Below are 12,261 nucleotides of genomic sequence, written 5' to 3'. Positions count from 1 at the left end.
AAACTCCAGCATAAAATTCACATGGTAGTACTGATATCAGATTGGTATGTGCCTGGATGAGCTCCGATGTTTCTTTCAAAGACCAGTGATGTGTTGTGGACAAAGTTACACTTGGAAGAAAGGGGAGGGATAAATGAGAGACTAAAGTAAGTAATCACATAACCTTATGGAGGGAAAGGGATCCAACACAGCTAAGATTGTATTTGTCCCATGGTATAGGGACCATACCTTACCGGATTCTTAAAATAAGAGCAAGAAAGGAGGGTTAAACATAAAAATTCAATCGAATGGAGGGAGTATGGTGACTCAGCCTATCTTAGAACAGATTACACCATAGAAAGTTTTTGATTTATTTGGAATATGAAAAATAACTGTCAAGAGAGGAAGGAAGAAGATAATGACATAACTCAATAGAGTACATGGCTGGGTATACATATACCCTAGGAGGGAGAGAATGATAAGAGGGCTAATGGGCTTATAGAATAGGGCCCATTAGCCCATAAGGCTGACTATCTCACTAACAATAACTATTACAGTTCTTTTTTTTTGAAATATAAAAGGGTGAACACCCGATGAATTGATGAACCCCCCGTCAGAACCTTACAGTCTCTTCACCATCATTCTGATCATATTCAAACCCTCCCCTCTCCGCCTGTCACCTTCTGGAGCCATGTCGCCTTTAAACCCTTCGTTTCGTGTATGGCTCCATTAGTAGAAGCCATTTCCCCTGAGCAGCACCTTGTATCGGTGCAACCAGATGGCCCACAACACTGCCAATGCTCGACCACCTTCTTCATTTTCTCTGACATCTACAATTATGGATTGAGTCCCATAAAGTCTTTTCAGATGTAACCTTCACCTTGATAATACCTGGGTGGCCCAAATCGTGCGAGCAAATGAGCATTCAAAGAAGAGATGATTGCCGTCTTCTTCCACATTAGAGTACAGTAGGTATTCTGACGTTATGTCCGGATATAGCCTTTTGCAACAGACTCTTGTCATTAGTCTTCTTCGTGCTATCAGCCAATCAAAGTTTCCTCACCTTCAGGGGGACTCTTTGTTGCCATATGAATCTGTATGCTTGGATTAGCAATCTGTCTTCCTCTCGCCCCTCTCGGATCCTCGCGTTGGCCTTCTGGACTGAGAAAGGGCCATTTTTTCTTACCCAACCATCCCTCTCTCTGTCATTCGGTTTTAATTGGATTACGTATTGTCGCATGTCCATGAGTTCAAATCCTTGCTGGTCAGATAAGGCACCCTGTATAATTAGTGCTCATGCTCCATCCCAATTGTCCCGAACATTAGCATTTTGATTGTATGCGAGCACGTACAGACAGGGGAAAATGTCTCACTCAAGATGCCTCTGCCAACCATGCATCCCTCCAATATTAAAAAGTTGCTTCGTCTCTTACTTGGTAGAAAAGAATCCTCGTACTCATGGAAAGATCTGTCTAAGCCCTTGCTAGGATGGTGATGCCCCATAATATGGATCTGCCTCTCTGTCCCAATTCAGTCCCCTGCCGTGGATGCCTCGCAGTAATTTGATGACAAGATCATCTTGTGGATTCATAATTTTCTCCACCCATAATTTTTTTTGGAACTATAACAAGGGATGAACACCCGACAAATCGGTAAACCTCCCGTCGGGGCCTTACAGGCCTTTTACCCCCTTTTTCACTCATCTTCAACATCTCCCTTCACCACCCATCGCTTGCGAGGACCATGTTGCCTTAAGACCTTCCACTTCATGTATAGCTCCATCTGTAGAAGCCCTTCTTCCTCTGAAAAACACCACATTTCTATGCAATCAGATGGCCCACAACACCGCTAGTGCTCGGCCACCTTCCTTGTTTCCTCTTCCCTCGCAATTCTGAGCCGAGTCCCAAAAAGCCAGTTTCGATCCCATTTGGATAATAATGCCATGTCCATACTCGGCATGCGCAGGAACCCTAGCCTACCACTTTGTTGGACGCCATACCTTGTCCCAAGCCACCATTTCAAGTCCCTTGCTTTGTTCGGGCCCAAATGATCTACATAGAAAGCGCATTATCTAATATCTTCCTGACTCCTGTTGGCATTTTGAATACTGAGAAGTAGAATATCGGAATGGATGAGAGTACAAACCGCAGCAACACCAATCGACCCCCTCTTGATAACACCTTAGCTTGCCACCCCTCTAGTCGTCTTTCCACCTTCTCAATAACTGGTTGCCAATCTATTCTTGCCATCCTCCCCTTTGTCAGTGGTAGGCCCAAGTATTTCATTGAGAGTCCCCCAATCAGTGTTCTCATTATTTCTGCACTCTGTGTCTCCTCTTCTGGAGATAGGCTGTTGCAGGAAAAGGCTGATTTGCTCCAGTTGATTTGTAGTCGGGAGAAATCTACGAATAGATCAGGTTATGCTATTTAGATTTTTTGTTTCCCTTGTTGAACCTTCGAAGAAGAAGGTGGTGTCATGAACGTACTTGAGCAGCGAATCCCATTTTGGTGGCTGGATAGTTGATAGCCTCGCAACAATCCTTGTGCGCATGCCTGATCAGTACAGCGTTACTTGTCTATTAGAATTACTAGTCTAAATAATAGAACATCCCTTTACATTCTCAATGGTGAGGGGATACACGAATATCACAGAATACAGACAGAGATCTTGGCTCAACAGAGAACCTTCAAAATTTAAAAAATGTCAAAACAAGAGTTATTACACTGGACACTCATAAGATGTGTTGCTTTGAAAGTAAAAGAGGGATGTGCAAGAGAATGAACAAGCAAAAATTATTTATTTTGTGTTTAAAATCCTTAAAGATCAGGCATTTCTCTACATCCACGTCATAAATTCATACAAGTTAGTTTGTTTAAAATCAATGTTATATCATGTTAGTTCGTAATTTTGATCTGAGTTGTAGTCCATTATTAAAGTTCAATTTGTTGATTGTCACTATCCGTAGTGCAGTGGTTCTGGAACATGTTAAATGTGCTTCCTTGTTATGGGTAACATGATCACTTTATTCATTATTTTGATAGTTTAGATGATAGAGTTTTTGAATGTGCATGGAAACTGACAAAAATATGACCTAGTTGGCATAAAAATGGGTGTGTCAGGGTCTCTACTAATTAAAAGTGATAGGTATTGAATTTTCCTTTTGATAATTTTCTCCATTGAGTTTCACAGGCAACTGTCCGCCTTTCACAGCTGGATAGGATCACGGAACGCCTTTCACGGCATGTTATGGAAAATCATGAGCAAATGGGTAAGCTTTTTTCTGGAACAGTTGAAACATCTCTTTCTTTAAAATGTGTAAAAGTTTGATTGAGTGGTTTACCTTTAAGTTTAGTTATTATGGGCAATGGTGGTGTCCATCAATTTCATATTCTTAACTATGCGGAGCATGTTTTGTGCGTGGACCTGTCAACTGTTTTGTAGTGGATGGATGTTTCCTGTATTGGCATAAGACTTTATCGAGAAATAAAAGTGGTCTTGCTACTTATATCTTAGGGTTAATACATTGTTACATAAGCTGTACAAAAGACTGTCACGTCCTGTAATCGGAAGTATGTCAATGGCCATATTTTCTCAGATTGTGTGCTACATGTGGGTATGACATGTAGGCCCTTCATTGACAGTTGCCATTCCAAAATCAAAACATGCTGAGGAATGGGCTTGGGGTTGAAGCAAACAGGCCAATGTTTGCTCTTGTTGGGAAAAGGCAGTACACGTGAGAAGGAATGCTTCAAAATGATTCTGATATGCTTCTCCTCGCGGTGAATTGTAATACGACTGTTCATGGACTAGATGATATTATATTATTTTACTGTCATGGATTCCTATGTACCACATTGTGCTTATAAGATTATTGTCCATGCTGATTTCAAATGATATTAATTTTTGTAGTACGTAATGAAAAGATCTATGATCCTTAATGAGGAGAGGTATTTTGTATAAGAATCCTCCTATAAAATTTCCTCCAACAATTTTGGATGAGGCAGATTCTTTTGTTTTTGAAGAAAAAAAGAACATCACCCGGAATTGATGATCAACACTGATAAGGTAGATTCTGGAAATTTGTATTGAAAATTTCCATACGGGGTTTGTTAAAAAAATCTATATAGGAGTTTCCTTGGATGTACAAGACATGTCAAAGGGCAAGATTGTTAAAGTCAACTTGCAAATTCTTCATGTTCATTTCCCTAAAGTTATCAATCTACTTGTTAATTGTCACCAACAGTGCAGCTCCAATGCTTTCCCCGATGATGTTTCACCAAAATTTTTTAACATGGAGATGAAGGAAAAAAACTCTTTCTTTCTTTCCTTACAGAATTATGTTGGCCTACAGTGTGGGCCACTCTTATTGAGTGGTTCTTACTTGGCCTTCTCAAAAAGGCCTTTACATGTGATACTCATAAGGTGATAGGTTTCCCGTGTCTCTCGAGGGCATTCTCGTCATAATTTCCTTTGTGTTCCTTTAAATAGCACAGCCCTCCTTCGGGGGAGGGCAGACTTGGATTTGGTTATGAAGTGTAGTGGTTTCCCTTCCCCACTCGTCTCTCCTACGTCTACGCGCTTTCTCCCTCCACGATTCCCGTCCTCGTGATCGTTTCTACTTCACCGCGTCTCCAGGCGGCTCGCCCCTCAGCCGGTCCCTATCTCCCCAGCTCGGCCTCCTCTCCTACCCTTCCCGTTTCACCTCGCAACCCTGGGAATTCCCTTCTCGTCTCACCCTCTTCCACCTTCAGATACGGACCTTGACCAAGGATCTTATCATAAGGGTACATATACCATTGTTAAAAAAAAGGGTACATATACAAATACGAAAAATATAAGGTATGGGAATTCGTCTGAGACTAATATGGGTTTGTGAAATTTAAAAAATCAGGATGAATTATACTGTGAAGAGATTTCGTCCTCCACATTTTATGATGAACTTATTTTGGTAAATTCTTCGGCAATGATGTTCATAATCTTCCCTTAACAGTTAAGGGAATGCAGCTGGTGACAGAACTGGAGCAAGATTTAAAGGTTGCAAATGTCATATGCATGGTAAGAATAACAAGTAAGCATCTACAGTAGAATAGCTTAGCTTGTAGATTTTCCCAAAAGTTGTGTTTGACTTTAATCTTTCATTGTTAGAATTGAGTCTTTTATCTTACTGTAATGGGTTTTTATTTAAAACATCTTGGTTGATCTGCATTTAGTTAAATTAATGTGTGGATCCAAAATTTGCTACAAGTGGTTAGTCACAAATTTATATTCTTCAGTGTTTTGCGTTCGGACTATATCATGGTTATCCTTTCAAGTCTATCTTATGCTTTCTGTGTAATTTTTTCCAGTCACTTTTGAACTTGTGAAATTGTACTATTTACTTTCAGTAGATTCATTTGGTGTCCAGCCAACACCCTACTTTATTTGTAAATGGCGACCCTGGCCCCTTAAGTTTTTATAACCCATATTTTAGGTGGGAAAAGCATAATGAATGACTGAGTTTCGTTCTTGAAACTCACTCATTTCAAAGTTGGATAAAGTTGGATATAGTAAAAGAATCTTGTGATCCTACTGAAATTATGGTTGGTGGGAGGACAGAGGGCTGACCTAATCTATCAGCATCTAGAGAGTGTGAAGAAGGAATCTTCCAGGTCTAATGCAGCTGAGGGATCTTCATCTATGATCAATGCTCTCTTCAGTTACACCTGAATGAAACATGGGCCGTGTGATACCTTTATGAATAATCCAGAAAATTTGTGATTTAGAGGGACGGATCTCCATCGGTTGTATTGATTCGTGTTGTTAAAACTCATCAAATGAGGATTGACAGGTCATATGACTGACGAACCTACGGCTTGCACCGGTCCAAGGTCTAAAGCATGGAAAACCGAGTAGGTGAGTTATCCATATTTGTCTTCTGAGTCTTGTGACTTCAGAGATTAATGAAATCTTCATTAATCTCTGAAGTATTATGAGCTTCTCAAAGAAAAGCTAACAGATGAAGTTATTATGAGCTTCTCAAATATTCCCAATGATAGGATGACCGATGTATTTATAGCCAGGGTAATGCATCTATCTCAAGAGAGTTGTCCATCACAAAGTATGCCAGTTATATCGTAAAAAGTTAACTGCTTTGATCTGTCAATAACCCAACTCTGTTGGGTTGGATGCAAACACTGAAGCACTGGTTATAAACATTTTATGGACTGAAATTCTGGATGTGCTAGTTTCAAGAGTCAGGTATTGCATGGCGAGAAAGTATCAGATATGATACAGTGAGAAAATAGTTTGAACCTGGGGACATTGTGCCCTTTTCAAAGAAATCTAATCATCTTTCTTAAATAAGAGTAAAAAGGTGTAATCTTTTGTTTTTGGAAGAAAGAGGGAAGATCGCCCGATAATGGTGATCAACCCGAAATCAATAATATAAATGAATCTGAAATATACAGTCAACTGAAATGTTCGTCTCTCTCCCCATCCCTGCCTGTGAAACCAGTATGAAATGAAGCAATCTAGATCATGTAGAATGTTATCCTCCAATATTACCCTGCCCTTCAACACCACTACATTGAGGTGCAGCCATATAGTCCAGATTATTGCGAGGACTCTTCCCCAGTCCCTACGTCCCCTGCATGCGCCTTCCCAGATCAATCCCCAGCTGGATCATTGAATGCCGCATCCACTTCGGTGAGTTTCTGCAGTCTCCAGATTGTCTGTGCAAACGAGCCCTTGAAGAAAAGGTGAGAGCAGTCTTCCTCACCGTGTGTGCTCATGGACAAACTACCGATGAATGTGGGAACATAATTCTTTCGGAAGACTCTAGTCATAATTCTTCTCCTCATCTGTAGCCAACGAAAAATCTTCACTTTTAGGGTACCTTTTGCTTCCAAAGGAGTTTACATGTACTGACAATAGGTTCCCTTTTGTTGGGCCTTATAAGTCTTCTTGTATGCATCCCTCACCAAAAAACTGTGTCTTTCCACCCCCATCCATCACGTGTTCTGTTCAAGGGCAATAAGTGTAGTAATACCTGCTGTGTGCTTATCACTTCCTCTACCCACTGGTCTGAGAGGATGCCCTCCAGGATTGGGTTCCATGTGTCATCCCAGCATTCACTAACCGTTGCATGAGGTTTCCTTGCCAGGTGGAAGAGGGGTGGAATATCCTCCCATAGCCTCCCTTGAGTCGACCAGTCATCCTTCCAATATCAAAATAGGGAACCGTTCCCAATTCTGGCTTCAAAGGACCTCTAGAGGTGGGGAAAAATCTTTCGCATGCTTTACCACAATGAAGATGCCCCTCTAAATGAGGCAGACTGCTACTCCCAGTTCATCTCTGTACCATAGGTGTCACACATGACCTGCATGACCATATCCTTGTCTGGCCCCATAATCCTGACCACCCATTTTGCAAGCTGTGCCTTATTCATGTTATACAGGTTTAACATGCCCAACCCCCTTGCTCCATAGCCCAGAAAACCACCTCCCAGGAGAACCTAGCGGAGCCTCTGTTGTTCTTGTTGCAGTTCCTTTCTGGATAGAATTTCCTCATCATGGTCCCCGGGCGCCTTTTGATTCCCAGCGGCAACTTATATACCGATAGATAGAATAATGGAATCGTGGAGAGCACCGATCGAAGCAATACCAAATAGGCCCCCTCTCGTCGCCATGTGCCTTTGCCAGCCTCCAGCCTCCTCTCCACCATCTCAATCGCTGGGTTCCAATCTGTGTTCTAAAGTCTGCCCCTCGCCAGTTGTAATCCCAAGTAACACATAGATAACATCCCAATGGGTGTCCCTAGTATCTCGGGGCACGAATCTCTTCCTCTGATAGGCCAAAACCAATACAGGCAGATTTTGCTTAGTTTTTTTTTTGAAACAAAATTATGGCGGTCACCCGACAAAGTGACCACCACACGAGAAGTACATGTATCGAGCCCCGTGGCCCTATTCATGCATGATCAACCTCTTCCCCCTATGTACACACCTTGAGGGAACCATGCCCCAAGTGGAACCTTGATCTCATGGGCGAGGCCATCTATTGAAGCTTTCCTCCCCCTAAAGAGTACTTCATTGCGATGTAACGATATTCCCCAAAGCACTGTTAGTGCTCGGACCCCTTCTTCTCTTTGACTAGGACAGGCTCTCTGCATGGAATCCCAGAAGGCCTCAGCTGATGTCGCATACATGCCCAGGTGTGCTTGGGAGGGCCAAATCGTGCGTGCGAAGGGGCGCTTGAAAAATAGGTGATTACAGTCCTCATCACCTTGTGTACCCAAAGGACATGTGGCCGAAGTATCTGGGTACATCCTCTTGTTGAAAGCTTGAGCCACTAGTCTCCAACAGCGAAAGAGCCACCCGAAAATATTTAACTTTAGTGGGACCTGTAGGCATCAAATGGCTCGACATGCCTGAGTAGTTGTTTGGTCCTCCTCATTTCCTTGGCAGATCCCTGCATAGACTTTTCGAACTGAGAAAGGAGTGATATTCCAAAATCAACTATCTGTTTCTACAGGTCTTGGACGGATCTGCTTCAAAGCTTGTTGCATGCTCAAGAATTCCGCTATTCTTTGGTTTGAAAAAGGCACCCTCAAACCTCGGGTTCCATGTGTTGTCCCTACATTGTCCCACTATTGCCTCGGGACATGAGTCGAGTGCAATCCAGATAAAGAGAAGTGGGGGGCATAGTGCTGACAGTGCTTTAGGGAATTTGGTGCCACAGAAATGAAGTGATATTTCGAGGTGAGACCGCCTCTACGAACGGGCTAGCCCGCGAGGTGGAGGGACTCATGGCGTCATGGTTCCCCTTAGGTGGGGATGAAGGGGAAAGCAGATGAATACCTATGTAAAGGAGCCTTAGGGCTCGAGGCATGTAAATGTTGGGTGGTTACCGATCTTTTCAGGTGACTGCCTATTTGTTTTTTCAAAAAAATAAAACATCGGGCGTGCGCAAATAGCCACTGGAATGCCTGCAAAGGGCCGCTCAACGACCAGTGACTTGCCCAGAACGGAAATATAGAACCGTCTCCTACTTGAGCTGAGTAGAACTCACGGACTTGGGGGAAAATCTGTCTAAGGCCTTGCCAGAATGGTGACACCCTTTTGAATGGGGATGACTAGGTCCTCACTAGGTTGCATGATCCTTGTCACCCATTTTGTAAATAGTGGTGTACTCATGCTTTTTATATGCAAGACGCCAAGACCTCCTTGTTTAGTTGGCCTGCAGACAGTATCCTATGCCACTAGTGCCAATCCTCGATTGTGGTCATTTCCGGTGCCTTTCCATAAAAATTTTCTCATCAAGTCTCAGACCAATTCCAATAGGCAGCTTGAACACTAGAAGGTGAAATATGGGAATTGCTGACAATACTGACCTCAGTTACGCCAGTCGGCCGCCTTTGGACCACCGGTGCCTCTCCACCTTCTCTCCCACCGGTTCCCAGTCCACCTTAACCATTCTCCCTCTAGTCAGTGGCAGGCCCAGGTATCTCATTGGAAGTCCTCTGATCGGTGTTCCCTACACCTCTGCACATTGCCTCTCCGCCTCTTGAGATAGACTGCTGCTCACAAAAGCTGACTTTTCCCAGGTGATTTGTAAGCCAGAGAAATCTGAAAACATGTCAAGTAACATGGATAGATTTATCGCTTGAGACCCATTTCCCAGACCATCTGTCGACCATCTGGCTATCTCCTCCTTGAAACCCTTTTGCAGCTAAGATATGTCCATCTTAAAGTATGTGGGTTGTAGGTTCCTCTCTCGTTAATGCCATATTATTGAGGTGTGGTCTAATAGAGGTCGAGGAAGTGACTGCACATTGACCAGAGAAAATTGCTCTCAGACCTCCACTGAGCATTGGAAGCGGTTCAACCGAAATAGAGTCATAGGCCTCGCTGAGCTCCTCCATATGCATGTACAATCAACTGGCCCCATTTCCTTCAGAGACGCCTTTATGATGAGTTCACAAAATTCTTTGGTTTCCGAATCACATCCACCCTCACCATTAGGTCTTTCTTTTGCCTCCTATGTTATGTTGAAGTGGCCGCCAAAAAAGGGAAACCTTGGAATTTAGTAACTACAACTGCCAACACTGATAGAGATGTCCTGAGAATTGGGTTCATCTGCTCATAAACTGAGATGACAATCACCTGAGCACCGTCCCATGTCCCTGTGTCCCTTCCAACACTTTTCTTTAAAGAGAAGGGTCTCATTCCAGGCCACCATCAATCCACTGGATCTTCCACCTGCATTCATGAACACGTTGTTGGTGAGGAAGTCCTGACTTGTAATTTCTCAGTCCCTGGCCTCACATCGTTCCAACATGGACTCCTGCAAGCATAACACTTTGGCTCCCCATTTGAGTAGGTCTATTCCCACTATCCCTCTTCTCCGCTCGTCGCGAAGGCCTCACAGATTCCATGAGGTGCATTCCATGGGCAGACCATATCAGCCCCCTCCAGCCTCTGCTCTCACCAGAATTCTGTTCCATCTTCTACTGCTTGGTTCACCCCTTTCCTAGCCCCCATGCTGGTCATCTGTGGACATCTAGTTAGTGGGATTCTTACCTTTCCAGTCTGTATCTCTGTGGCCTGAACTTGCTTTATCTTCATGCCCTAACTCTGCCTCCTTCTAACACATCTCATTCTGCTCCTTTTTGTTTTCCTCGACAATACTGTGCTGGTTTTCTTGGTCTTCATCTTGTTCCAATATTTGACCCGCCCAATCTGACTCGATGAGTTAGAATGAGGCTTCCTCCTTTCCTGTCTACCAGTCACAGGTTTGTACCTGTCTGATCTTGCATGTACCACTGTTTCCATCTATACCTGATGAGTTTGACAAATATATCTCCCTTCATGACAAGCCTCCCTATGTGTAGTTTTCTCGATGATCCAAGTTTGTTTCCCCCCGCCACTTTAGCTCCCACCCTTGCGGTCACCCTAGCAAACCATGGTCTTTCATGTCTTCGACTGGCTGTGTGGCATGATGTCCATCAGCGCTGTATTTTCTTGAGATGATTGTGTTGTTGTAGATGCCCACGAGGTTAGGGTCTCATTGAGATCATCACCGTTGGTGACCCTGTAATGTTGGGTTCATCATTTGGGGCCTCCATCATGAGAGGAGTCTCCGGCAGTTGCAGATTGGTGACAGGTTCCAATGATGAACCACAATTTCTATGCCACGTCTCGATTTCTACGACTGCCTCTCTGTGGCCTCCTCCCCTTGTGTCTCAAGTGGCGTTCTAATACCCTCACCTTGCATGTAGCTTCCGGTTGTCATAGTGTGAGCCAGGGTGGTGGTGAGACACCCCTGGCCACCTCAGCCTCCAGTACTGCAAGATTCGGGTCCTTGGAGTCCAACCCCGTTGATATGATATACAGGAGTCGGCCGAAGATTCGAACAAGGGCTGGTAGTTCGGCCCGTCTCTGGGATATCATCGGCATCAAGCGAAACTCCAAGATGTCTGTTTGTCGATCATTGTGCGATGTTCCATCACTCAGCTGCATCTGACACCATCTTATAAATTCAGGTTTGCTGACTAGTTGTATCCATCAACTTGTTGACACATATGCCATCATGAAAAATTCTTGTAAGAAGAGATCTGCTGTGTCTAGTCCCCAAAGTTCCGCCTCTTCTAGTTGCTGGATATACCTCTATAGCCTGCTCTTGATCACTTCGAAGTCCCAAGGAATTCCCACCATTTTGCCTATTACACAATCTTGGAGTGAATGTCTGCGTGTTTCTGCCCTGCTCTCCATCTCAGTCTCTTCTAGTGGGGTCCGTTTGTCTTTTCCTTGCACTTCAACTCTTGGGATCACCTTTCTTGTTTCTTTGTAGCAAACCCTTGGGCAGGAGTATTGTTGGTGTCCAAATCCCTTGCAAGGCCCACATGCTAAAGGTTCCCTCCAGTCGAAGGCAAAATGACCCCTGGCTAGGTGGCGGAAGCAGCTTGGTGCCCAGTCTTTGTCCTTGTTTGTTTGGGTCTCATGGTAGGGTCTTCATGATGTCTTCTACTGAGACACTTCGGCCACCCCTCCTGATGGTTTACTGCTTTATGCTGGACTCCATGGTCTCAAGGGGATGAGATAGTGTAGTTCAGTTCTCTCAAATTTATCCTGTTCCCCCCATTCCCTGGTATCCAGGCTCCACTTGGTTGGTGTAACATTTGTCTAATTTTTCCCCATGGTCAATCATGGAGGGGCCGAACAAAACCCTCTTATAGTGACAAAGGCCGGAGCTGCTGCCTCCGACATTGTCTCGAGCCAATTCTTGCATTAAAGTCCATCGATTG

At 43.9% G+C, this 12,261-nt stretch overlaps 1 protein-coding gene across 2 annotated transcripts in view; it reads left to right on the top strand.

The window, feature by feature from the left end:
* LOC144700041 (coiled-coil protein) overlaps positions 1–12,261 on the top strand; it is an 83,872-nt gene that overhangs the window by 15,289 nt on the left and 56,322 nt on the right. The window contains exons 4-5 of one of the 2 annotated variants that reach the window (XM_078571418.1): positions 3,169–3,247; positions 4,970–5,034. In XM_078571418.1, coding sequence (XP_078427544.1) covers positions 3,169–3,247; positions 4,970–5,034 — 144 coding nt within the window. Of the gene's footprint in view, positions 1–3,168; positions 3,248–4,969; positions 5,048–12,261 lie in introns of those variants that run through there. The other variant, XM_078571419.1, reaches the window with a different exon arrangement.

This window comes from Wolffia australiana, chromosome 2, assembly GCF_029677425.1.
Source record: "Wolffia australiana isolate 7733 chromosome 2, ASM2967742v1".
NCBI classification, from domain to species: domain Eukaryota; kingdom Viridiplantae; phylum Streptophyta; class Magnoliopsida; order Alismatales; family Araceae; genus Wolffia; species Wolffia australiana.
Note: the sequence above shows the minus strand (reverse complement) of the source record. Positions and strands in the feature narration are given on the sequence as shown.